Below are 25,012 nucleotides of genomic sequence, written 5' to 3'. Positions count from 1 at the left end.
CACCTTATGACTTGTTTTCTGAGTGTTACCAGCCCAGGTAAAGCCTGGTGTTTAGAGTTTTCTTGTTCAGTTAGTGTTTTGCTCATAAGAAATTGTGTAGAGTTATACTATGGGTCCACATGAGCACTGATATATAAACAAAAATATTTAATGGACTTAATGGAAATTTTTTCAGTGTTTTCACTGCAATGGTTGCTTGTTGGTCTCTTTGTTCTGTTTCATAATTAAAATATTTTGCTTTATTTTCCAGGCTCACATTAAATTTCCTATTGACTATCCATATTCACCACCTACCTTCAGATTCCTGACCAAAATGTGGCACCCCAACATTTATGAGGTAAAGTATTTTTTAAACTAATTAATTTTTTTCTCAGGTGTATGCCAAAGTTTCCTATGTCCTTAAACTTCTGGAACATCTCTAGCCATAACTAAAGCGGTTAGCTGTTTGTGTTTAAATGTCAACTTCATGGTTGCAGAGTTAAATCTAAACATTGTAGGAAATGTTGTTTCTGTAGACAGGGATGGAGCCTTTCTCATACCTGCAAGTGCAGCAAACAGCTCCAGCTGAAGCATTATGTCGCAAGTGTTGGCAGTTTCAGAGGATTCTTGGATCCCCTAAGCTGGTGTATGGGGTCTTGCTCTACTGTGATACTTAGACAACTAGTTGTTGTTTTTATGACTTTCAAGTACATTTTTAATTTGAGTATATCCTACAAAACTGTGTGATGAGACAAGAAATGTTGGGAAACAATCTCCTGCAGCAGTCAACCTATTATGAAGGGGGTTGGACTTGGGGTGCTCCAACTGCAGGAAGAACCAGAGCTGAAGTCCAGCTTCAGGAGGAGTCATGCACAGCCTGATCACCCTGGGACCAGAGTGAACCTTTGAATTTAATGTCTACTAGTCAATTTGAAGTGGCCCTTAGTCTAGTGCATGTGTGAGTGATGTTCACAGGGTAACACTGGGCTATCAAGTCCATGATTTGATCATGGTACAACTACATAGCAGGTTCAGAAGGAGAATGCTTTTATATATGTGTTTCTTAGAAAGCAGTACTCCCTAGTTTGAAAGCATTTTCTTCATGATGCTGAGCATGGACTGCTTAGAGAGATTTAAAGTAAAGTTGTCATGGACCAAAGCACTAGGGGAAGAGCTGCCATGAGGATATACCTGGTGCATCTCAGCATGGTGTGGTGTTCTGCTGATTGACTAGCTCAGGGGCTGATAGTGGCCCAGCTGTGTTAATATGGCAGTGTTCAGATTAACCTCTGATGCTGCTGGGGCATAGGATACATTGCCCTGCATCTGGTGTGAATGGACTATGTTGTGTTTCTTGCTGGACTTTCATCTGTCAAGTGACCTTTAAGGTTTATACCTTTAAGGTTGAGTTGAGCTGTTATGTTAAAACTCATGTGAGCAGCAGCTTGAGACAGAGTTTAATAGTGCTGCTGCAAAGACTGTGAAAAGCAGCATTTCATTTCATACAAATAGTTCAAAATTACAAAATTTCATGGCTGTATTTGAAAATTGAAGGCCTGTTTTGGCTCAAAATTCAATCTTTTAGTGGAGGCCAGTCAAATCCCTGCTAAACTTTTGGATGTCCTAGCCAGGTGTCAGGCTGCTAGGACTACTGCTTGAATAGTTTGAGGAGCTAAAGGTCTTTCAGAAATGTTCCATTTGGTGCAGCTCTGTCACCTTATCACAGGTCTTCCTATGAGAGGTTCTGCAGGCTTTCTTTGTGTCCACTTCAAACTAGGAATGTACGTGGGGAAAGGCTCGTCCCTTGACTACAGTGATCCCTAAAACCTTGTGCTGATCTCATCAGGTCCCATGACACCTTTACCCATCCAGACTCTTATGCAGTGCTGCCCTGCTTGAATTCCCAGTTATGTAACATTGATTGTTGCAAGAGGGAAACTTCTCACATTCTTGGTTCCCTCTATAACTTTGTATTGCTGAATATCTGCTTGTCCACATGCTGCTGACCTGATCATATGAGGAAATTCCCCTGAGTGCAGCAATGGCCTCTCCTGGTCACCATCTCCCAGGAGATGGTTAAAGGAGAAACTGGGTAAACTCATGGAAATTATGAATAAAACCAGAATAGACTGTGAAACATAATCTAACATTAGTAAGGTTAACTTCACATTAAAAAGATATTAGGTTATACAAGATTGTACAAGCCTGTTGGAATCCTAACAAGGCAGTTTCTTTTTTATGGCAAACTGTTCCAGCAACATAAGTAGTTGCTTGGGTATTCAGCAGCTCCAAATGCTATGTTGCTGGTTTTTGTTGTGTTCTTGACAAAACTTCTTCAAATGATGAGGGTTTGCTAATTAACATACCTGGAATGGTTAGTGAGCTCCTGAAATACGCCTCCAGTGTCGAAGAAGGATCTCATTTGGCTATAAAAGAAATGTCCTTCAGGTGAACTGTTATCTGTAGCTGTGATCACTGACTTGGGTTCAAAGGCATGGATGCTATCACAGTGCTACTTTGTGTTTTGGTTCCTGTGTGTTGAGCAGCCTTGGAGGATCCTCAGGACATAGTTGAGACCAGATGCATGGGGAAGTAGCAGCCTGTGGTCTTGAACAGAACTGATCTACAGCTTCTCTCTTGTTCCTATCATTAACCTGTCTTGACTCAGGGTGCGTCTTGGGTTAAAGACAGTGTTGCAAGGAAGGCGCGATCTCAGATGAAACAGAAACCCATCCCTGCTGGACTTATTGTAAATTTAAAAAAAAATTATGACACAAGCAAGGAGTAGAAATGAAATAAAGAGTTTACTGAAAACCAGGGAACAAAACAGAACAAAAACAACACCCACACAATAACAGAGAAAAAAATGTCACCCAGAAATCACTCTTCACTTCTGCATTACCAAGGCGACAATGCAGTTCCGACGTGGTCACATGGCCCTGGTGGTAAGGTGGTTGCCACGTGGAAGCAACAACAATGGTGGCAGGTGGCAGGAAACCAGCAGGTCAGAGTCACAAGCAGTTGCAGCAAATCAGGAGTCAGCAGCAGCGGCAGGAAGAACCCTGGTATGTAGTGCTGACACCAGGTGCACAGAGCGGGTACCTTGCTTTTGGTGGTCTGCAGCGGAGGATGCAGAAAAGGTTCCACATGATGCCACAGTTGCGGCTGCGCTCACCCCACACAAAGGGAACTTCCCGGTCAGTAGCTGTTGCAGGGTGCAGGGACACCAAGGCTCCAGTGGTTGTGGTGCTGGCAGACGGGAGGGCTGCAACCGGGCAGTAGTTGGGTGATTCCAGACTCACGCATGGGAGGTGAATCAGACCAGCAACTTTGGGCAGCAAGTCATGGCAGGACCCACAGCAGTAAGTCAGTGTAGGGGCTGCTGAACCCGCACAGGGGTTTCCCAAGTCCGTGCAGGCAGCGAGCCTCACCAGGGAGAGAGAGAGCAAAACCAGGAACAGCTCCCCTTTTATTCTTTCCAGTTTTCAGGGTGTCTCCACCCCAGGGGATCTTTCCCCCCCCGCCACCCCCCTCCCCTGTCCATGGGAGGTTGGTCTGGTACCACGGTGGTGAATGCCGTGCACTGCTGTTGGCACGCACCCCCTTATGGTGGCGTGGGAAAATTCAAGAAGAAAATCTAAAACCCATGACAGGGTGATAAGGGACAGTGTCATCTGAAGGTGTAAGGCTGCCTCTGAGAACTTGTAAGTCATCCCACAACTGGGTGCAAGAGGCAGCAAGCCAGTGGACCCTGGAGAGGCCAACATCTGCTGTCTGACCTCAGGCCCCATCTGCACCTCCACCTCATCTGGCATTGGGACCCCATGATCCCTTGGAGATAACTTCAGTGAAGACTATCAGCTGTAGTAGATACTGCTACAGCAGTCCTACAAAGTATTTGTGTCGGAGTGCTGTTGCTGATGAAGAATTGGTTTTACAGGCTTCTTAAAGCGTTTATAAATGGTAGGTGCTATGGAGCTTTAAATCTATATTCAGGTCATAACACTGTGAGTAGATTGACACAGACTGACAATTATGTAGCTGTATGGTTTCCATATGCTGCCAAAATAGTCTTCCTCTTGCATGCTGGAAGGGATTTTCAGTGAAACTTACAGAGAGCATCTCCTGCTTTTTCACCTGAACAGTTGTGTCCTAGGGGAGCAGTGTAAGACTGCCCCACACCATCTGTTCAGCATCCTAGTGTCCTGGGAGGAGCATTGTTTTGATACCTGAGCTAGTAGAGTGTGCTAAATCCTTCAATTAAAATAATTCCTGGAACTGACTCTGCTACCACTGATGTGGTGGGTTGACCTTGGTTGGATACCAGATGCCCACCAAGCTGCTCTACCATACCCCCTTCTTAGCTGGAGAGGGGAGAGAGAACAAGATGGGAAACAACTCATAGGTTGAGATAAGGCATTTTATTAAAGCAAAAGCAAAAGTTTGCACACACAGCAGTAGACAAAACACTGGTGTGTTATTAACATCTTTCCAGCTACCAATGCAAAGCACAGTAGTAGTTCTGTTATGGGGAAATGAACTCCATCTCAGCCAGACCCTATACAATCTCCACCCCTTATTCCATACCATTTGCATCATACCCACATTATTTGATACATATATATCTTAACTATTCCATTGTATTGAATTCTCATTACTGAAATCCCTTCTTACCAACATTTACAACATAATCTACATTCTTAAACCATCTTTATCATAGAATCATAGAATCAACCAGGTTGGAAAAGACCTCCGAGATCATCAAGTCCAACCCTTAATCCAACACTGCCATGGTTACTAGATCATGGCACTAAGTGCCACATCCAGTCTCATCTTAAAAACCTCCAGGGACGGTGAATCCACCACCTCCCTGGGTAGCCCATTCCAATGTCTGTTTATTCTCTCTGTAAAAAATTTCTTCCTAATATCCAACCTAAACCTCCCCTGGTGGAGCTTAAGATCGTGCCCTCTTGTCCTACTGCTGGTTGCCTGGGAGAAGAGACTGACGCCCACCTGGCTGCAACCTCCTTTCAGGTAGTTGTAGAGAGTGATGAGGTCTCCCCTGAACCTCCTCCAGGCTAAACAACCCAGAGTTTATACCCAACATACAGATTTATACATTTTCATTAACTACTATCCCACATCCTTTCACAGACAGACATTTTTTTCCCATTTCATGGGATTCCTCCACCCCTCCAGATGTTCAAAAACAGGTCATGACTTGAGCTCTATTCCATTAGGATGGGTACTCAAGACAGGAGAAGCAGCACAATCGTGGAGAGGAGGCAAGAGAGGGTTTATTGTTGGGGGGTTACATTTATAGGGTTAGAAGGACTCACAGAGTAACCAATTAGAAGCCTCAAGGGGCTTACAGGAACACCCAGTCACAGGAAGGGGTTAACAAGGTCCAATGAGAACACCTTAGGACATCTTCCCAGGACATTCCTGCATGGGATAACACTTGTTGTGGGGGGTCTTGGGAAGAAGAAAGCATGAATTAGCAAAGAGACTACAAAAAAACATTTTGAAACATGTTTAAACCACAGTTTTCTCATATACTGCAGATTTACTGCCACATATGACCCTTTTTTATTCCTTAAATATGTCTTTATTGATATATGGATTTTTGAATTTACCCCGTTCTCGTAGTGTTTGAGGGTGTCCCTATAAAACAGAATTTAAAAAGGTTTTTATTGATGTAATTATAAACAGGTACAGGTAGTTTGTTGTTTCTGATCTTACATGTTTTACACACTTTAGTTATCATTTTTCTTTCCCTTGTTTCCAACCCTACTTCACTACTTATGAACTATTTCATTTGTACCACCTTTAGTACTCAGCACCAAATTTTTCACTTACACAAACCTTCAATTTACTGCTGAAACAAACAAACTACTTATTGTTGTTAATTTAGTTTCATTAGAGTCCAAATGGTTCTTTTCTTCTGTTTTTCGGTGGCAGTCCCAGTGTCCAGAGGGGCTGCGGCGGCCACCTCAACCACACTGTGGGATGGGGGGACGTGCTGTGTGCGATGGGAGCAGGGCGGAGGAGGGATCGGTGGGACCGGTGGCGGCACTGCGGGTGTCCGGTCCGGTTCGTTGCAGGGCAGGGGCCCACCCCGGGTGGTACGGTGCGACGCGGCGGGAGCGGGGTTGGGCTCGGTGAAGGCAGGCAGAGGTCACGGTGGCTGGTTCCCACGTCAGTTGAGGAAAAGAAAGTCTCTGCACTGGGCAGGAGTAGGGCTGGCTGATGTCGGGGCCTGACCTGGAGCAACGGTGCGGTGCGGGGCCGGCCCGGGGCCAGGAGCCATGTGGGGGATTGCTGTGGAGCTGTTTCGAGTAGCTTTAACCCTTTTTTAGCCATACTGGCGTGGTCTGAGTCCCTTGTTGGAAAAGGAACTATCTTTCGGGTTAGCAAAGTAGTCTTATTAGATGACTTGCCGATGGAATTAAATATGTTCTTTAAGCATTCTTTTTCTCTCTCAAAGAGGCACGCACACTTCTTGTAGTTACAGGTTTACAGGGGGAAAGGTTTAGAGAATTTGCTGAAGTTTGCTCCTACCTGCCTCAGGAAGGTTGATGAAGTGTTCAAAACAGCTGCAGTCTGCTAACACTTCAAACCGCTTAAACTTCAGGCCGTCGGGGAATGCAGAATCGCCCCCTTCTGCGCCTGTGAATCAACCTATGTTCATAGAAGAGTTCAATACAATTCATTTCCTCACATGGTGGCACCAGTTCTGGATCTCTTTCCCCCCATGGCGTGGGGCGGCCCAGTTCTAGTTCCATTTCCATCTGAGGAACCATTTCCGATGGCTTAAGTGGATGGGGGGAGACTCCAGCGCCAGGGGTTTTTTCAGGTCCTGAGCCTGGAGGGGAGAGGTGCTCTCCCCTCCTCCCACTCACGTGGTCCCATGGCAGGCACAGAGACAGCACACCGGTGTGGAGAGGAGGCAAGAGAGGGTTTATTGTTGGGGGGTTACATTTATAGGGTTAGAAGGACTCATAGAGTAACCAATTAGAAGTCTCAAGGGGCTTACAGGAACACCCAGTCACAGGAAGGGGTTAACAAGGTCCAATGAGAACACCTTAGGACATCTTCCCAGGACATTCCTGCATGGGATAACACTTGTTGTGGGGGGTCTTGGGAAGAAGAAAGCATGAGTTAGCAAAGAGACTACAAAAAACCATTTTGAAACATGTTTAAACCACAGTTTTCTCATATACTGCAGATTTACTGCCACAGCCTGTGTCATCGTCTGTCCTAGTTACAGGAGCCGGGACCAGTTTATCACTATGTGGATACAACCAAAACTGTGTATTCTACACCCTCTGTGTCATTTATGCTGAACTGTTAATAATGGATTGTTCACAGCAGCTGCCCAGGGCACACCTGACACCTCAGGCTACAAGTTGGGTGTTAAAGAAATCCTGCAAAGCAGGGGAATGTGTCTTTGTCTTCACACCTAATGACTCAGCTGTGATAACTTCCCTCTGTGGAGGAATTAGCACCTTCACACCCAGCCTGAGGGGTCGTCTCTACTAATGGACCATACTGGACTGGCATAATAGGCAGCTGCAACACCTAGACCATCAAAGATTCCAAAAATATCCCATGGTTCACAGAGTTAAATCACCCATTGTGAAACTCCCTGCCCTGGGGGAGGTACTGGACATTCCCACCTGAACCTGAGCATATATAATCTTGGGGTTTTGGAACTTCTGGTACCACTCGTTGGATCCAGAGGAGGGCCAGACCTCCAACAGGACTGCCACTGCCACTCTCAACAAGACCATGATCGTTACTTCAACAGAACTGCCACCATCGCCTGGACCAACAGATTACCTTTCCTTTTACTTTACCCCCATGGGGACCACGTGGTGCTCAGCACAGGAGCAAATGAACACCATTCTGTTCTTGTCCCAGGGTGCTGGGTTATACATATGTTTCTGTGGGTTAAAACCAGTTTTTCTCTGTATCACTGTATTTATTGTAATCTTTTTAGTAAATTGTAACTCTGACTTGTAGTCTCTCGAGTTGGGTTCATTTCTCCCACCAGTTTACTTTTAAACCAACACATCGATGCACTCTCCTTGCTTCTCACAAAATTCACTGTCGGTTCATGTCGTTCCTGCTACTTTACTTCCTGCAACGTACAACTCACACCACAGACTATTTTCCCCCCATGGTTAAATCTCCTTGAGGCGCACACCAAGTCTCCCCATTCTTCAGCGTTACCCACCAAGTACACTGATCCCTGAGCAAAGACAAGTTTGCTCAAACAAAGGTGAGTTTGCCTTTTCGCATGGGAGGAGAAACCCACACTGACTTCCCCAGTCACTTCCCCTTGTGTATTATGGGGACCTTATCCCCTCCCACAGTATGTAAGGGTTTTGTTTGGACAGGACCGTGGCAGTTGGCAGATCCTCTGGTGTTAAACAGCCAAGTGGTTTCTGCTAAATTTTTATCCCAATGCTTCTATGTCCAGTTGCCCAATGCTCTTAACATAGTCTTCAACAGTCCATTAGGAGGGCTTTAAACTAGGTTTGAAGGGGGAAGGGGTTGAAACCGGGCTCTCCAGAGAGGAGCCCAAGGGTGGACAACCCAAGTTAAGAACCAAATCAGTAGCCCAGTTGAAGTGCATGTGCAGCAATGCACGCAGCATGGGTAACAAACAAGAGGAACTGGAAGCCATCGTGCAGCAGGAAAGCTATGATGTAGTCGCTATCATGGAAACGTGGTGGGATGACTCGCATGACTGGAGTGCTACCATGGGTGGCTACAGGCTCTTCAGAAGGGACAGGCAGGGTAAAAGAGGTGGAGGGGTAGCTCTATATGTTAGAGAGACTCTTGACTCTGTAGAAGTTGAAGTCAGTAGCAATAAGGTTGAGCACCTGTGGATCAGAATCAGGAGGAAGACCAACAAGACTGATATCCTGGTGGGAGTCTGTTACAGGCCACCCAAGCAGGATGATGAGGGTGATGAATTATTCTACAAGCAGCTGGCGGATGTCTCAAAATTGTCAGCCCTTGTTCTCGTGGGTGACTTTAACCTGCCGGATGTCTGCTGGGAACTCCACACAGCGGAGAAGAGGCAGTCTAGGAGATTCCTAGAGTGTATAGAGGATAATTTCCTGCTCCAGATGGTAAATGAGCCTACCAGGGCTAGAGCCCCACTAGACCTCCTGTTCACAGAGAGGGGCTGGTGGGAGATGTGGTGGTCAGTGGACATCTGGGCCACAGTGATCATGAAATAATAGAGTTTTCAATACTCAGGGATGCAAGGAGGACCGTCAATAAAACCTCTGTGTTGGACTTCCGGAGGGCACATTTCGACCTATTCAGAAGACTAGTCCAGAGTGTACCCTGGGAAAAAACCCTTGAAAACAAAGGGGTCCAGGAGGGATGGACATGCTTCAAGAAGCAAGTTTGAAAGCACAGGAGCAGGCTGTCCCACTGTGCCGAAAGGTGAGCCAGCGGGGAAGACGACTGGTCTGGCTGAACAGGGAGATTTTGAAAGAAATTAGCATAAAGAAGAGAGCTTTCCGATCATGGAAGAAAGGGTTGACTACTCAGGAAGAATTTAGGAATTTAGTTAGGTCATGTAGAAAGAAAATTAGAGACACGAAGAGACTGTCATCTCCGGTCAGTCTCAAATGACCAATATCCTGAACCGCCTAGCACCCTGAACGACCAAACAGCCTTTTCAAGGACAGCATTGCTTGCTCCACTCGGAGAGGGGCCTAGAAAAGGTGACCTAAACAAAGCTCATCTCCACTTTCACCCGGTTGGTTAACCGCAGGCCAACGGGCATCTTCTTCCAATGCGGTAGCACAAAGAGCAAAAGACAAAAATATGCACCTGCCTCCAAAGGTGTACCTAAATTAACTCTAGCATGTTGGAATATCAGAACCATGCTCGATTCTGCGGATAGCAGACGTCCTGAGCGTCGGTCTGCCCTAATTGTCCATGAGTTGGCTCATCTCAACATCGACATTGCCGCTCTCAGTGAAGTTCACCTTCATGAAGAAGGCAGCCTCAGAGAACATGGTGCCGGCTACACACTCTTTTGGTCAGGTAAGCCTAGAACCGAAAAACACCTCTCAGGAGTCGGCTTCATGATCAAAAACTCCATTGATCCTAAACTCGAAAATCTGCCGACAGGTCACTCTGACCGCATTATCTCCCTACGCCTTCCACTAAACAACAAGCAACATGTTGTCATCTTTAGTATATATGTCCCAGCTCTCCAAGCTGACCCTGTTGAAAAAGATAAATTTTACACCGACCTGCGCCTCCTTACCCAAAAAGTTCCTGCAGACGATAAGATCATTATCCTTGGTGATTTCAACGCCAGAGTAGACAAGAATTTTGAAGCCTGGAAAGGAGTATTAGGCAAGCACAGTGTTGGAAACTGCAACGATAATGGTCGACTTCTGTTAGAATTCTGCACAGAGCAACAACTCACCGTCACTAATACTATCTTTCAGCAGAAAGATAGTCTGAAGACAACCTGGATGCACCCCCGTTCTAAGCATTGGCACCTCATTGATTATGTCTTGGTATGACAGAGAGATGCCCGCAATGTCCTCCATACCCTCGTGATGCCCAGCGCAGAATGCCAAACAGACCATCGGTTTGTGTGCTGTAAACTCAATTTTAAGCTCAAATTCAAACCAAAAAGGGACAGTATCCCAAGGAGAAGACTCCAAGTTAACAATCTCCAATCAGCCACAGTAAGAGACAGTTTCCAGGCAAACCTTCAAACCAAGTTTGAAAACATTCCCACAGTTTCTGCAGATTCCTCTCCTGAAACAATCTGGCACCATATTAAAAACAGCATCCTGCAATCCTCTGAAGAATCCTTAGGGTTCTCCCTCAAGAAGAACAAGGACTGGTTCGATGAAAACAACCAAGAAATCCAAGACTTGTTGAGGAAGAAGAGAACCACCCACCAAGCACACCTTACACTGCCATCCTGTCAAGCAAGAAAAACAGCCTTTCGTCTCGCATGCAGCAAACTCCAACAGAAACTCCGTGACATCCAGAACAAGTGGTGGATCGATCTAGCTGAAAAAACTCAATTATGCGCAGATATGGGTGATCACAAAGGTTTCTATGAGGCCTTGAAAACAGCATACGGGCCTACATACCAGGTACAAAGTCCTCTACTCAGCACTGATGGACAAACCCTTCTAACAGATAAAACCTCCATACTGAATCGATGGTCTGAACACTTTCAGACTCTTTTCAGTACCAACCGTGTGGTCCAAGATTCAGCAATTCAGTCCATCACACAACAACCAATAAAGTATGAATTGGATACTGTCCCCACTTTAGGAGAAACCCTCAAGGCCATACAGCAGGTGAAAATTGGCAAGGCAGCTGGGGTTGATGGAATTCCACCTGAAGTCTGGAAACATGGGGGCCTTGCACTCCACACCAAATTTCACGGGTTTGTGGTGTGCTGTTGGGAGCTCGGTGAACTACCATCAGACCTTCGTGATGCTGTCATCATCACTTTGTATAAGAAGAAAGGTATTAAATCAGATTGCTCAAACTATCGTGGTATTACTCTGCTCTCCATTGTTGGCAAAATCCTGGCAAGAATACTCTTGAACAGACTAATACCCACTATAGCAGAAGGAATTCTACCTGAAAGTCAGTGTGGTTTCAGAGCCAACAGGAGCACCACAGACATGGTATTTGTCCTCAGACAACTGCTAGAGAAGTGTAGGGAACAGAACAAAGGTCTCTATGTAACCTTTGTCGACCTCACCAAGGTTTTTGATACTGTGAGCAGAAAAGGTCTGTGGCAGATTTTGGAACGTTTAGGTTGTCCCCCCAAGTTCCTTAAAATGATCATCTCCCTCCATGAGGATCAGCACGGCCAAGTCAGATATGGTAATGCACTTTCTGAGCCCTTTTTAATTAAGAATGGCGTGAAACAAGGCTGCATTCTCGCTCCTACCCTATTCACTGTCTTCTTTAGCATGATGCTCCAAAGGACCACAGCAGACCTCGATGATCAGGACGGTATCTACATTCGATACCGTACTGATGGAAGTCTATTCAATCTAAGGCGTCTGAAGGCCCACACCAAGACCTTAAACCATCTTGTCCGGGAACTGCTTTATGCTGATGACGCCGCCCTTGTTGCCCACACAGAAGCAGCCCTGCAGCGTTTAACATCCTGCTTTGCAGATGCTGCTGAGTTCTTTGGGTTGGAAGTCAGCTTAAAGAAGACAGAGGTCCTCCATCAACCTGCACCTCAGGAAGTCTTCCATCATCCCCACATCACCATTGGCCAATCAGAGCTCAAATCAGTCCAACAGTTTAACTACCTTGGTAGCCTCATCTCCTCAGATGGTAAGATCGATGGAGAGATAGACAACAGGTTAGCTAAGGCATATAGTGCTTTTGGAAAACTCCACAAAAGAGTATGGCGTAATAAACACTTGAAGAAAAGCACCAAGATCGGTGTTTACAAAGCCATAGTGTTGTCTACTCTCTTATACGGTTCCAAATCATGGGTCATCTACCGCCACCACCTGCGTCTCCTAGAACGCTTTCATCAACGCTGCCTCCGTACAATCCTCAACATCCGCTGGTCAGATTATGTGACCAATACATCTGTACTAGAGCAAGCAGCTGTCACTAGTATTGAGGCCATGTTACTGAGAACGCAGCTGCGATGGGCAGGGCATGTCTCAAGGATGAAGGACCACCGCCTCCCTAAGATCTTGCTCTATGGTGAACTTGCCACTGGCTGCCGCATGAGAGGAGCCCCGAAGAAAAGATACAAGGACTCCCTGAAACAACATCTCAGCCTTGGTCATATTGATCACCATAACTGGTCTACTCTGGTCTCAAATCGGGAGGCCTGGAGACACACCATCTATAACGCAGCTGTCTCCTTCTAGAACACACGCAGGCTCACTCTCGAGGAAAAAAGGCAACGCAGAAAGAACCGTGTCTTGCAGATTACACCATCTAAGGAGTCTTTCTGCTGTGCCTTTTGCAATCGGATATGTCTGTCACATATTGGTCTCATAAACCACCAGCGTACCTGTAGCAAATGTGGATAGTGCCTTCCCAAATTTTCATTCGCAAAGCCTAGCCATGATGAGAGAGACGAAGGCACAACTTGAACTGAATCTCGCCACCTCTGTGAAGGATAACAAAAAGTCCTTCTACAGATACATCAATAGCAAAAGGAGGGGCAAGGAAAACCTCCATTCTTTACTGGACATGGGCAGGAATATAGTTATCAAAGATGAGGAAAAGCCTGAGGTATTTAACACTTTCTTTGTCTTAGTCTTCAACAGTAAGGTTGTCCTGAGGACAACTGGCTTCTGGAGCTTGTAGAAAGATATAAGAATATGAACAGCCCCCCTGTAATCCAGAAGGAAACAGTTAGTGACCTGCTGAGCTGCTCGGATCCCCACAAGTCTATGGGGTCAGATGGGATCCACCCAAGGGTGATGAGGGAGCTGGCAGAAGAGCTCGCCAAACTGCTCTCCATCATCTACCAACAGTCCTGACTCACTGGGGAGGTCCCAGATGATTGGAAGCTGGCGAATGTCACACCAATCCACAAAAAGGATGGGAAGGAGGACCCAGGAAACTACAGGTCCATCAGCCTGACCTCAGTGCCTGGCAAGGTTATGGATCAGATCATCCTAAGTTCAATCACACAGCACCTACAGGATGGACAAGGGATCAGACCCAGTCAGCATGGGTTTAGGAGGGGCAGGTCCTGTTTGACCAACCTGATCTCCGTCTATGATCAGGTGACCCACCTGGTGGATGAGGGGAAGGCTGTGGATGTGTCTGTCTGGACTTCAGCAAAACCTTTGACCCAGAGAGTAGTGGTGAACGGTGTTGCATCCAGTTGGCAGCCAGTCACCAGTGGTGTCCCCCAGGGATCAGTGTTGGGCCCAGTTCTGTTTAATATCTTTATTGATGATTTAGATGAGGGGATTGAGTCCATCATCAGCAAATTTGCAGATGACACTAAGTTGAGGGGGAAGTGTCGATCAGCTGGAAGGCAGGAGGGCTCTGCAGAGGGTCCTGGATAGGTTGGAGAGTTGGGTTAATTCCAACGGGATGAGGTTCAACAAAACCAAGTGTCGTGTCCTGAACTTCGACCACAACAACCCCATGCAGTGCTACAGGTTTGGGACAGAGTGGCTGGAGAGCAACCAGACAGAGAGGGACCTGGGAGTTTGGACTGACAAGAAGTTGAACATGAGTCAGCAGTGTGCCCAGGTGGCCAAGAAGGCCAATGGCATCCTGGCCTGGATCAGGAACAGTGTGGTCAGTAGGTCCAAGGAAGTGATTCTTCCCCTGTACTCCGCACTGGTGAGGCCACACCTTGAGTACTGTGTCCAGTTCTGGGTCCCTCAGTTCAGGAAGGATATTGAGGTCCTGGAGCAGGTCCAGAGGAGAGCAACTAGGCTGGTGAAGGGACTCGAGCACAAGTCCTATGAGGAGAGGCTGAGGGAGCTGGGGGCTGTTCAGCCTGGAGAAGAGGAGGTTCAGGGGAGACCTCATCACTCTCTACAACTCCCTGACAGGATGTTGTAGCCAGGTGGGGGTTGGTCTCTTTTCCCAGGCAACTATCAGCAAGACAAGAGGGCATGGTCTCAAGTTGTGCCAGGGGAGGTTTAGGTTAGATATTAGAAAGAATTTCTTTACAGAGAGGGTAATCGGACATTGGAATGGGCTGCCCAGGGAAGTGGTGGATTCACTGTCCCTGGAGGTTTTTAAGAAGAGACTGGATGTGGCACTTTGTGCCATGGTCTAGCAACCACAGCGGTAGTGGATCAAGGGTTGGACTTGATGATCTCGGAGGTCCCTTCCAACCGAGCTGATTCTGATTCTATGATTATACCTCTCAATATTCCCAGAGGCTTGTGGATGATGGAGAATGTGGTACATCCACTCAATGATGTGTTTCTTTGCCCAGGAGTTTATGAGGTTGCTTTGAAAATGAGTCCCATTGTCTGATTCAATTCTCTCTGGGGTACCATGTCACCACAAAATGTGTCTCTCAAGTCCTAAGGTGGTGTTTCGAGCTGTGTTCTGGTTTACAGGATATGTTTCTGAAACAGAGGAAGGATTTTTAGAGGCTAAAATCCTGCTCTGAGAAGAGGCTCACAGATACCACTTTGAGGAATGCTGCATTTAGGTTGTAATGACAGAGACAGAAAACGTGTTATGAGATTAATTAAGGGAGAGAAGGTATCAGGCTCCGAGAGGCCTGTTTGTCCTTGGTATGCTCTATCCTAATGAAATATAACAAAAAGGTTAGCCTAGTAGTCATAAATTAGAAAAGATGGACATTTTGGGGGGGTGGAGAGCCTGAGTAAAGGAGTTTTTAGGAAGAGTTTCGCACGTAGTCAGGAAGAGTTAAAAAGTTCATGATGATGAGGGACAAGAAAACGACCCTCTATAAGGCCGAAGAAGTTGGAATGACCCTCAAGAATTTACCCAAAAGGATGACTCTGCCTCGAGCTCCACCTGAACCCCTCCTGATATGAATATTATAACTAGATGATGTAACTGTAATGAATATTCATGTAAAATATTATAATCCCTCATCAAAAATGTATAAATTACCTGACTTTTCACTGAGAACTTCGGATCTAGTTTGTCCAGCGCGAGCTGGTTAGTTCTCTAACGTTGCTCGAAATAAATACCTTTGCTGCTTAAAGACTTAAAACTGTTTCTGGGCAGTCATTTTATGCTGGTTTTACCATCATTTCCAGCCAACCAGTTGTTGCCTCCACCATGGTGAGTATGTAACTCTTGCCTTGGTGTGTTCATGGCTGTGGTCCAATGTAGTCAATATGCCAGGCCTCACCATATTGGAAATCCAGCCGCTGCCCTTGATTCCAAAAAACTCGGTCCGAGAAACTGCTCAGAGATTTTTTTTTATCTTTAAGCACCAAGGTATTTGTTTATTCAACGTTGGGAACAAGCCAGTTCATACTGGACAAACTTGTTCGACTTGAAAGTGCAAAACCAAACTATTTTATACACTTTAGATACATGGTTACATAATTTAACATACATATTAATAAGTAGGTTAGTCTCTGGGCGGAGTCTTTCCAGACATGCGTAGTCTTCTACTGTGGGGGTCTTCTCCTCAAGCCTTCATCCCTCTGGTGGTCGCCATGAATGTCTTCCTCAATTTGACCACTTCAATTAGGTGACCTGAATTCTTCAAACTTGCAAAATCCTGGCTCTGGGCCTTCTAGATCTTATTCAAACATCTAGTTTACCTAATTTATTACTGTGTGTGTACTACTCCTATTCTTTCTATAATAAGGCCTTTGGTGCAGTAAGCAGAACAGAACATGATATCAACCAGTGCTCCTAAAATATTCTTCTAGCAAAACAGGTATTGGGGTTTCTTAGTAGGCCAAGATATCTCAGTTAACTCTTTTAGGTTTGTTCCTGTTTCACCCTCTATTCCAGGGAGATTTTACTCGCATGGCTCGCTTGATTGAAGCACGTGTTTCACATTCATGAATGACCGGTGTGATGGCCTCCATGGTCAGGTCCACCCCTCGATCACGAGCCCATCTGTATGTCGCATCTCTTCCTAGATGTCCTAATGTTTCATCGGTCCATCAGGCTATAAATAGCTCACCCTTCTGCTCCTAGTCTAAGTCTACCTGGGCTATTCCAATCTTGGCAGCCTTATCCACCTGCTCATTGTTCTGATGTTCTTCAGTGGTATGACCTTTGGGCATGTGAGCATCGACATGAGGCACTTTCAGAGTCATGTTTTCCACCCGTGCAGCGATGTCCTGCCGCAACACAGCAACCCAGATGGGTTTACCCCTGCATTGCCAATTGACCTTCTTTCACTGTTGTAGCCACCCCCACAGGGCCTTAGCCAACATCCAGGAATCAGTATAGAGATATAGCGCAGGCCACTTTTCTCGTTCGGCAATCTTTAGGGTTAGTTGGATGGTTTCGCTTCTGGCAATTGGCTTGATTCACCTTGTCCTTCAGTGGTCTCATTGACTCATCGTGTGGGACTCCACACAGCAGTTTTCTACCTCCGATAGTTTCCTACCACACAGCAAGATCCATCAGTAAATAGAGCATAGCCTCTCTCGTCTTATGATAACTCATTACATGGTGGTGCCTCTTGCGCACCAGCCACCTCCTCAGGCAATGCTCCAAAATCACTGCCTTCTGGCCAGTCCATAATCTCTTCCAGGATTCCTGGGAAATTGGGGTGTGATCAAAGCTACCCACTTACTCCATGTAGCACTGGTTTCATGATATGTTGAGGGGATGTTCCCTTTGAACATCCAGTGCAGCACAGGCAATCGCGGTGCCAAGAGGAGGCATACTTCTGTTCCAACAACTTCTGAGGTGGCTCAAACCCCCTCATAGGCTGCTAATATCTCTTTTTCAGTTGGAGCTTAGTGGGCCTTCTGATCCTTCATAACCGTGGCTCCAAAATCCCAATGGTCAACCTCGGGTTTTCTCCTGGTGTTCTCTGCCAGAGGCTCCAGGTGAGATCATGCTCCCCAGCTGCCGTGTAGAGGATATTTTGCACAACTGGTCCTGTTCAAACAGACTCCAGAGCTACTGCACAGGCTATCTCCTGTTTGATCTGCTCCAAGGCCTGTTGTTGCTCAAGGTCCCACTCAAAATGGTTCTTCTTCCGGGTCACTCGATAGAGGGGGCTCACAATCTGACTGTAACCTGGAATATGCCTCCACCAGAACCCCACAAGGCCTAGGAAAGCTTGTGTTTCCTTCTTGTTAGCTGGTGGAGACATAGTTGCTACCCTGTTGACCATATCCGTAGGTTCATGATGACATCCATCCTGCCATTTTATTCCCAAAAACTGAATCTCCTGTGCAGGTCCCTTGACCTTGCTTTTCTTTAAGGCAAACCCAGCTTTCAGAAGAATCTGAATTATTCTTTTTCCCTTATCAAACACCACTTCTGCTGTGTTGCCCCACACAATGATGTCATCAATATATTGTAGATGTTCAGGGGCATCACCCATTTCCAGCGCAGTCTGGATCAGTCCATGGCAGATGGAAAGGCCATGTTTCCACCCCCGGGACAGTCAATTCCAGGTATATTGGGCACCCCTCCACATGAAAGCAAACTGTGGTCTGAACTCTGTTGTCAGAGGGTTTAAGAAAAATGCATCGGCAATGTCAGTTGCAGTCCACCACTTGGTTGCCTTCGACTCCATATTGGAGTTCTAACATGTCTGCTACAGCAGCACTCAATGGTGGCATTGTTTCGTTCAGGTCACAATAGCCTACTGTTAACCTCCACCCTCTGTCAGACTTTTGCACTGGTCATATGGGACTACTGAAAGGTGAGTGAGCCAGGGAGTCTCGGTGCTATATTGCTGCCAGTGCACTGTCCCAGTAGCAATTGGTACATGCTGGTCTTCAACTTGCAGAAATCCCACAATGAAGGGATCTTCTAGAGACCAGGCAGGGTAGATAGCTACTTGATCTTCTCTGTATTCACAGTACTTACACCAAAAGCCCTTTGTATCCTTGAAGTATCTTCTCCTGAGGTAGCTGATGCCAAGGATACAAGGGGCCTCTGAGCCAGTCACAATGGGATGCTTTCCCCACTTTTCCCTTGTTAAACTCACCTCAGTCTCCAATACAGACAATTCTTGGCATCCCTCTGTCACTCCAGAGAGCCAGATGGGTTCTATGTCTCTATACCCTGATGGCACCAGTGTACACTGTGCACCAGTGTCTACTAAAGCCTTATACTTCTGTGGATCTGGTGTGCCACACAATCCAGTATGCCTGGTCATCCCTTTCCTCCTCCTGGCTGAAGGCAGGGACCCTTTATTCCTGTTCCTGGTCAGAGTGTTCCCTGTCTGACACTTGCAATGCCAGACCAAAAGTCCCCTTACCAGGATCAAAGGAGGTGATTTCAGTCCTTTCATGTCTGGGAGATCGCTGATTGCCTTCTTGTGTCTGTGGCAACTACACTGAGAGTCTTCTTGGGTGACCCCTTCTTAACAGTTCTCTTCCCTCTCAGTTCACATATCCAGGCTTCCAGATTAAAGGTGGGTTCACCATCCCACTTCCTCATGTCCTTCCCCTGACCCTGCAGAAAGAACCAGAGTGCACCACATGGCCTGCGTTTGGGGTTTCATTCCCCTCTGACCAGGGCAGGAGAGGACTGATTTCTTGGGTTGCTCCTGAGAGCTGAGGTGCTGGCCCATAGGGATAAGGAGGTACAGAGATTTTCTTTAAAGTTTTGCAGCCAGGAAGATGCTCTCTCCAGAGTTAGCATATCCATTTCCTGGTAATACATTGCTGACAAGTTGTTGGAATATGATGGAGGGGCACTTCCTCCACATGGCCATGGTGCAAGGGACATCCTCTGGATCTTTAGGGATGTCATCACTTTTTAGATTGCTATAGATGACTTCCAGCACTGCTAATTCTCTCAAGTACTGGATACTTTTGTCTGCAGTGGTCCACTTTCCTGGGGAGTTCACAAGATCTTCCTTAAATGGATATCTTGCCCTCACACTTGAGAGGAGTTGTCTCCAGAGACTGCAAATTGCTGCCTCTTTTCCAATTCCTCTTTCAATTCCCTGACTTCTATCAAGGGATCCCAGTTATTTGGCTTCATGACCTTCCAGTTGCTGACTGTCAGCCCCTTTATCCCAGCATCAAAGCAGCCAGGTAGGAATCCGCTCACCTGGCTGGTGGCTGTAATCTTTTCACAAGTCTTGAAGTTCTGATAAGGTCAGAATAAGGTCTGATAACTTCGATTTCCTGTTTGATTTGTCTCATTCCTTTCTCCAATTTCTTTGTTGAATGACTGGTTTCTTGATCACATCCTTCTTTTCTTGATTCTTCCTCCTCTTCTTCTTCCTTCCCTTCCTCCCTTTCAAATCAATGGTATGGATGTGTTGTTCTCTTTGTCCACTTTTTAACTACTGGGGCGATGACTGTAGTTGTTGTGGTTTGAGTCCCTACCTCAGCCATAGTGTCCTCCATTGCAGTTTGGGTCCCTGCCTCCACTACAGTCCTCTGAGAGTACTGAACTGCGGCTTGATAGGCACAGGTCAGGCCCCAGTACAGGGCAAGAAGCTGCTGGTTTTGACTGGGGTAGGCAAGGCACCCTTCCATCAGGTGACGTGTCAGTTTGCTAGGGTCAAATACCTGTTCAGGTGTGAAGTCCCACGTAATGGGAGGTGTTAACTGCCCTAGGAACCTGCCCAAATCCTTCCACACACACTGACACACAGGGACCAGGTGCTTCAGGGCACATTTCAATATTGCCTCATCCAAGATTTGTTTTCTCTTGCATCAGGACAACACCAGATTCCACAAACGCCATAATGTACTAACAGTATTAATTAGTGGTATTAAACAACTCATATAAGGATGAGCAAGGACCTCAGGAACCTGCATAATAAAACCATTCACATTAATCCTGGGTAGGGAGAGGAAGATGTATTCCCTTATCCGTGAAATAACTCACCCAGCACAGCAAGGCAGGACAAAGCTTAGAGCTTGTTTGTATTAGTATGTTCCCAAACTCAGCAAAATAAAGAGATAAGCAGTGCAGCTGACAAACTCCATGTCCCACACACGAGCCTGCTACTCAATAACTACTATTACTATAGCATGCAATACATATATGTGTAACTGCCTTTGTCTCACCCCACGTTTGGGCACCCAAAAGACTGTGGTGGGTTGACCTGGGTCAGGTGCCCACCAAGCCACTCTATCACTCCCCTTCCCAGACAGACAGGGGAGAGAAAATAAGATGGAAAATGACTCGTAGGTTGAGGTAAGGCAGTTTACTAAAGCAAAGTGAAAGTTTGTGCATGCAGAAGTGAAGGGAAAAATAAAAAAAAAATTTATTCTCTATTTCCCATCAGCAAGTCATGCCTGACCACTTCCCGGGGAGCAGGGCTTCAGAATGTGTAGCAATTGCTCCAAAGGCAAACATTGTAAATAACGAATGCCTCCCCCTTTCCTCCTACTTTCCTTAGTTTTTATGTCTGAGGTGATGTCATATGGTATGGAATATCCCTTTGGCCAATTTGGGTCAGCTGGCTTGGCTGTGTCATCAGACCTCTACCTCAAGCCAGGCTATTCTCAACTTTTGTTTCTGTCTTGCAGAATGGAGATGTATGTATTTCAATTCTTCACCCACCTGTAGATGACCCACAAAGTGGAGAGCTGCCCTCTGAGAGGTGGAACCCTACCCAAAATGTCAGGTAACTGTTAATCTGTGATGTACAGCAGTGACCTCAAAGACCTGTCATCTCTCTCCAAGACTAAGGCCTGTGTTGGGAAAGTTTTGGAACAGAATTTAAGACTTTGGGAGCTTTAGGTCTTGAACTGGATGGGAACCAGACTTATCAAGTTGTCTGAAGTGCTGATGCTGGTGTCCTGATGCTGGGGTAACAATGTGGAGACTTCTGTCCTGTTCACAGGGTTTCATGCTCTTAAAACAAATTATCTCAAATGTTCTGCTCTTTCCCAGTCATTGTTCTCCTACAGTTAGATTTTTCAAACTGTTCCATGGTACCACTAGTGGAAAAGAACATTTTTGGGTATTTGGACCCAGTAGGAATAACTTGGTGCATAATTCTGCTTGCTATTTGCCTTACAGTATTTGTGTGTCTCCTGTCCTGCAGTGTGATATCTTGAGCAGTTAGCCAGGTAGCTTTCTTCCTGACAAAAAGACCCAAAGGATCACTAAGTACCAGAGGCATTTGAGGCTAACCTGTCCTTTTTTTTTTTAAACACCAACTGTTCTCCAGAATGGAGTAGGGGATGTAAGAAAGCAAAGGTGGGCTTGAAATCCCCACTCTTCATGCAAACAACTTGCATGAAACAACATGCCAGAACAACCTTGCCTAAGGGAGAAACAGATCCATGACAGTACTGGAGAGGGTCAGTCTGTATCCAGTCTGGTGCAGTTTGTATCCGATGCTGAGGATGTTTTCAGTCACACATGGTTGAACTTTTTTATAGTTCTGTCCTGTCAGATCCCCTGTGTTGGGATCCCTTCCTGTTACTGTACTTTGTTCACCTTGCTTACCCACAGCAGCAGGGTTTGAGTTGGAGGAGACTGTCCAACTCTTAAGGATATCAGCAGTGATGGAGTTGATCTAATGTGCTGGTCAGGAATGAAGAGTGCAGAGAGTCTCACCTCTAATAGACAATTACCTTGGTGTGTTTAAGTAGCTTTGCAGTGACTTTGGAGTCTGGGGCACTGTAGTGGAAATTGGCTTCTCCTCACTTTCTTGGTGGAAGTGTGGTAGAACAGGTGCTACATCCAGATGTGAATTCTTGTCCTCAGCCTTCTCTAGATTTTGCTTGCTTTACAGTAATGATGCTGTAGCTGACATGCTGGCTTTGAAGCCTGATTGCTGAGAATTCAAAGACTTTTAAATGAATTCTTGAGTTGAAGTAAAAGATGGTTTCTCTTCTGCATGTCATTCCAGTCTGACCAGACAGTTTTTTCCAGAGCTACTGTTCTTTTTCCTACTGAATTATATTATTTGGAAAGTAAATTGTATATGACTCTCCTGATAACTGTGCTGAACAGTCTGGCCAGATGAAAGTGTTTAGTTCCAAAATCTTTCAAGAAACTCTTCATCCAAATGGCCAAGTATTTCCTGGAATTGTATCCCAGATATATGATATGCTTGGTAGATGTGCTCAGCATGCGCTGCTCTGAACTACAGTTGGGGCTGTAGTCTCCTTTAATCGAGTTCTGCAAAGCAGTTGTTATGTACTGCTGTATTTCAAGACTTATTCCTTGTCTCTTGTTCTTCCCTTCCATTCAAATTGAAAACTGTTGCCAGTAGGATCACCTCAGACATGTGAAGTTGTTGTGGTGGTAGCTATAGCCAGGTGGCCAGGTGTGTAGAGCTGTCTGATGGGACTTGCTGTTGAGTTTTGTGCTAGTTGTGACACTGCGTGAGGAACAAAGGGCTCAATCTCTGAATTGCAAAGGGTTGTAGGAAATACAGAGGGGTCTGGGCAAGGGAAGTGGTGTTTGTCCCTGGTAAATGCCAGCAGAGCAGGGCAGCTATAAATCCAGGAAGGCTTTCTGTCTGCCAGGGGTTATGTGACTGGTTCATGCTGCCTTTGCTGAGTACCAGCAGCTGAATCTTGCTGGGCCCTTGGCGACTTGCCTGGATGTTGAGTACAGCAAGGGGAAGACAGTGCAGATGTTTTTTAAGTGCTGCTACAGCAGTCTTGGCACACAGGCTGAGGAGAGGAGAGACCTGACCACAGTTCCAACCTCTTAATACACTGTGGGACAGGGAAGTCAGTGCAGCCTCATTTGATGCTCTTGGGTTGTAGTGTTGGGGGTAGGCAAAGAACCTGGCTTTCTGCTGGGAGGCTGAATGTCATGAGGAATAGGCTCACCGAGCAGGTTTCCAACCCTGCACCATCTATGGGTGGTATGGACAAACTGAATTCTGGTCTGATGCAAGCTTTGCCTCCTACTCTGTCACAGACGTGTACGGACATGATAGTCTGTCATCAGATTAGGTCTTTGAGATTTGTATTGCATCATCTTCCCTACACCAATGACCAGGGTCTGAAGTTCATAAGTATCTTCTCTTACTTCAACTATTGTCCTTAGTGTATTGTGTTTGTGTGGCCAGGTTTTGGTAGCAGAGGGGGCTACAGGGGTGGCTTCTGTGAGAAGCTACTAGAAGCTTCCCCCATGTCCAGCAAAGCCAATGCCAGCTGGCTCCAGGATGGACCTGCCACTGGTCAAAGCTGAGCCAATCAGGAATGACAGTAATGCCTCTAGGATAACATATTTAAGAAGGAAAAAAAGTTATTGCACAGATGTAATTGCAGCCTGAGAAGAGTGGAGTGAAAACATGTGAACAACTCTGCAGACACCAAGGTCAGTGGAGGAGAAGGGGAGGAGGTGCTCCAGGCACTGCAGCTGAGATTCCCCTGCTGCCTGTGGTACAGTCCATGGTGAGGCAGCTGTGCCCCTGCAGCCCATGAAGGTTAACAGGAGTGAAAAGATTCACCTGCAGCCCATGGAGGATACCCACACTGGAGCAGGGGGATGCCCGAAAGAGGGCTGTAAACCCATGGGAAGCCTGTGCTGGAGCATGGTCCTGTCAGGGACCTGCTGACCTGTGGAGAGAGGAGCCCATGATAGAACGTTTCCTAGTAGGACTTGTGACCCTATGGGGGACCCACGTTGGAGCAACCTGTGCCTAAAGGATTGACCCTGTGGAAAAGTGACCCATGTTGCAGCAGTTCATGGAGAACTGTTGCCCATGGGATGGACTCGTGTTGGAGAAGTTTATGGAGGACTATCTCCCATGGAAGAGACCCCATGCTGGAGCAGGGGAAAGACTCTTCTCCCTGAACAGCGGCAGGAACAATATGTGATAAACTGGCCGTAACCCCCATTCCCCATCTCACTGTGCTTCTGGGGGAGAGGAGGTAGAGTTTGGGAAGGAGGGAGGGATGGGGGAAAGGGGTTTTTATTTTACTTCTTATTATCCTGCTCTGATTTTGTTAGTAATAAATTTAATTAATATCCTCAATTCAAGTCTATTTTGCCCATGATGGTATTTGGTGAGTGATCTCTCCCTGTCCTTATCTCAACCCATGAACCTTTCCTTATATTTTCTCTCCTCTGTACAGATGCAGAGGGCAGTGATAGAGCAGCTTTGGTGGGTGCCTGGCATCCAGACAGGGCCAACCCACTACACTTAGATATCCTTCATTATTCTTCACTTAAGTTTTGACTTTAAACACGTTTCTGATGCATCACCTAAAGAAGTTGTCAGCATCCAGAATCCATGAATGTGTTAGGTCTGACTGCTGTCATTATTACCTTTTTCAGGACTATCTTACTGAGTGTAATCTCTTTGCTTAATGAGCCCAACACATTCTCTCCTGCCAATGTGGATGCATCAGTCATGTTCAGGAAATGGAGGGACAGTAAAGGAAAAGACAAGGAGTATGCTGAAATCATAAGGTAAGCTTTGCTG

General features: G+C 46.2%; 1 protein-coding gene across 1 annotated transcript in view; it reads left to right on the top strand.

Moving 5' to 3' along the window:
- The window catches only part of LOC116780044 (ubiquitin-conjugating enzyme E2 R2), a 130,751-nt gene that overhangs the window by 96,267 nt on the left and 9,472 nt on the right, over window positions 1-25,012 (top strand). The window contains exons 2-4 of the mRNA XM_032674552.1: window positions 251-337; window positions 21,141-21,238; window positions 24,865-24,999. Coding sequence (XP_032530443.1) covers window positions 251-337; window positions 21,141-21,238; window positions 24,865-24,999 — 320 coding nt within the window. The remainder of the gene's footprint in view (window positions 1-250; window positions 338-21,140; window positions 21,239-24,864; window positions 25,000-25,012) is intronic.

The sequence above is a fragment of the Chiroxiphia lanceolata genome, chromosome W (genome assembly GCF_009829145.1).
Source record: "Chiroxiphia lanceolata isolate bChiLan1 chromosome W, bChiLan1.pri, whole genome shotgun sequence".
In the NCBI taxonomy this organism is placed as follows: Eukaryota; Metazoa; Chordata; class Aves; order Passeriformes; family Pipridae; genus Chiroxiphia; species Chiroxiphia lanceolata.
This window is presented reverse-complemented; position numbering and strand designations above follow the sequence as displayed.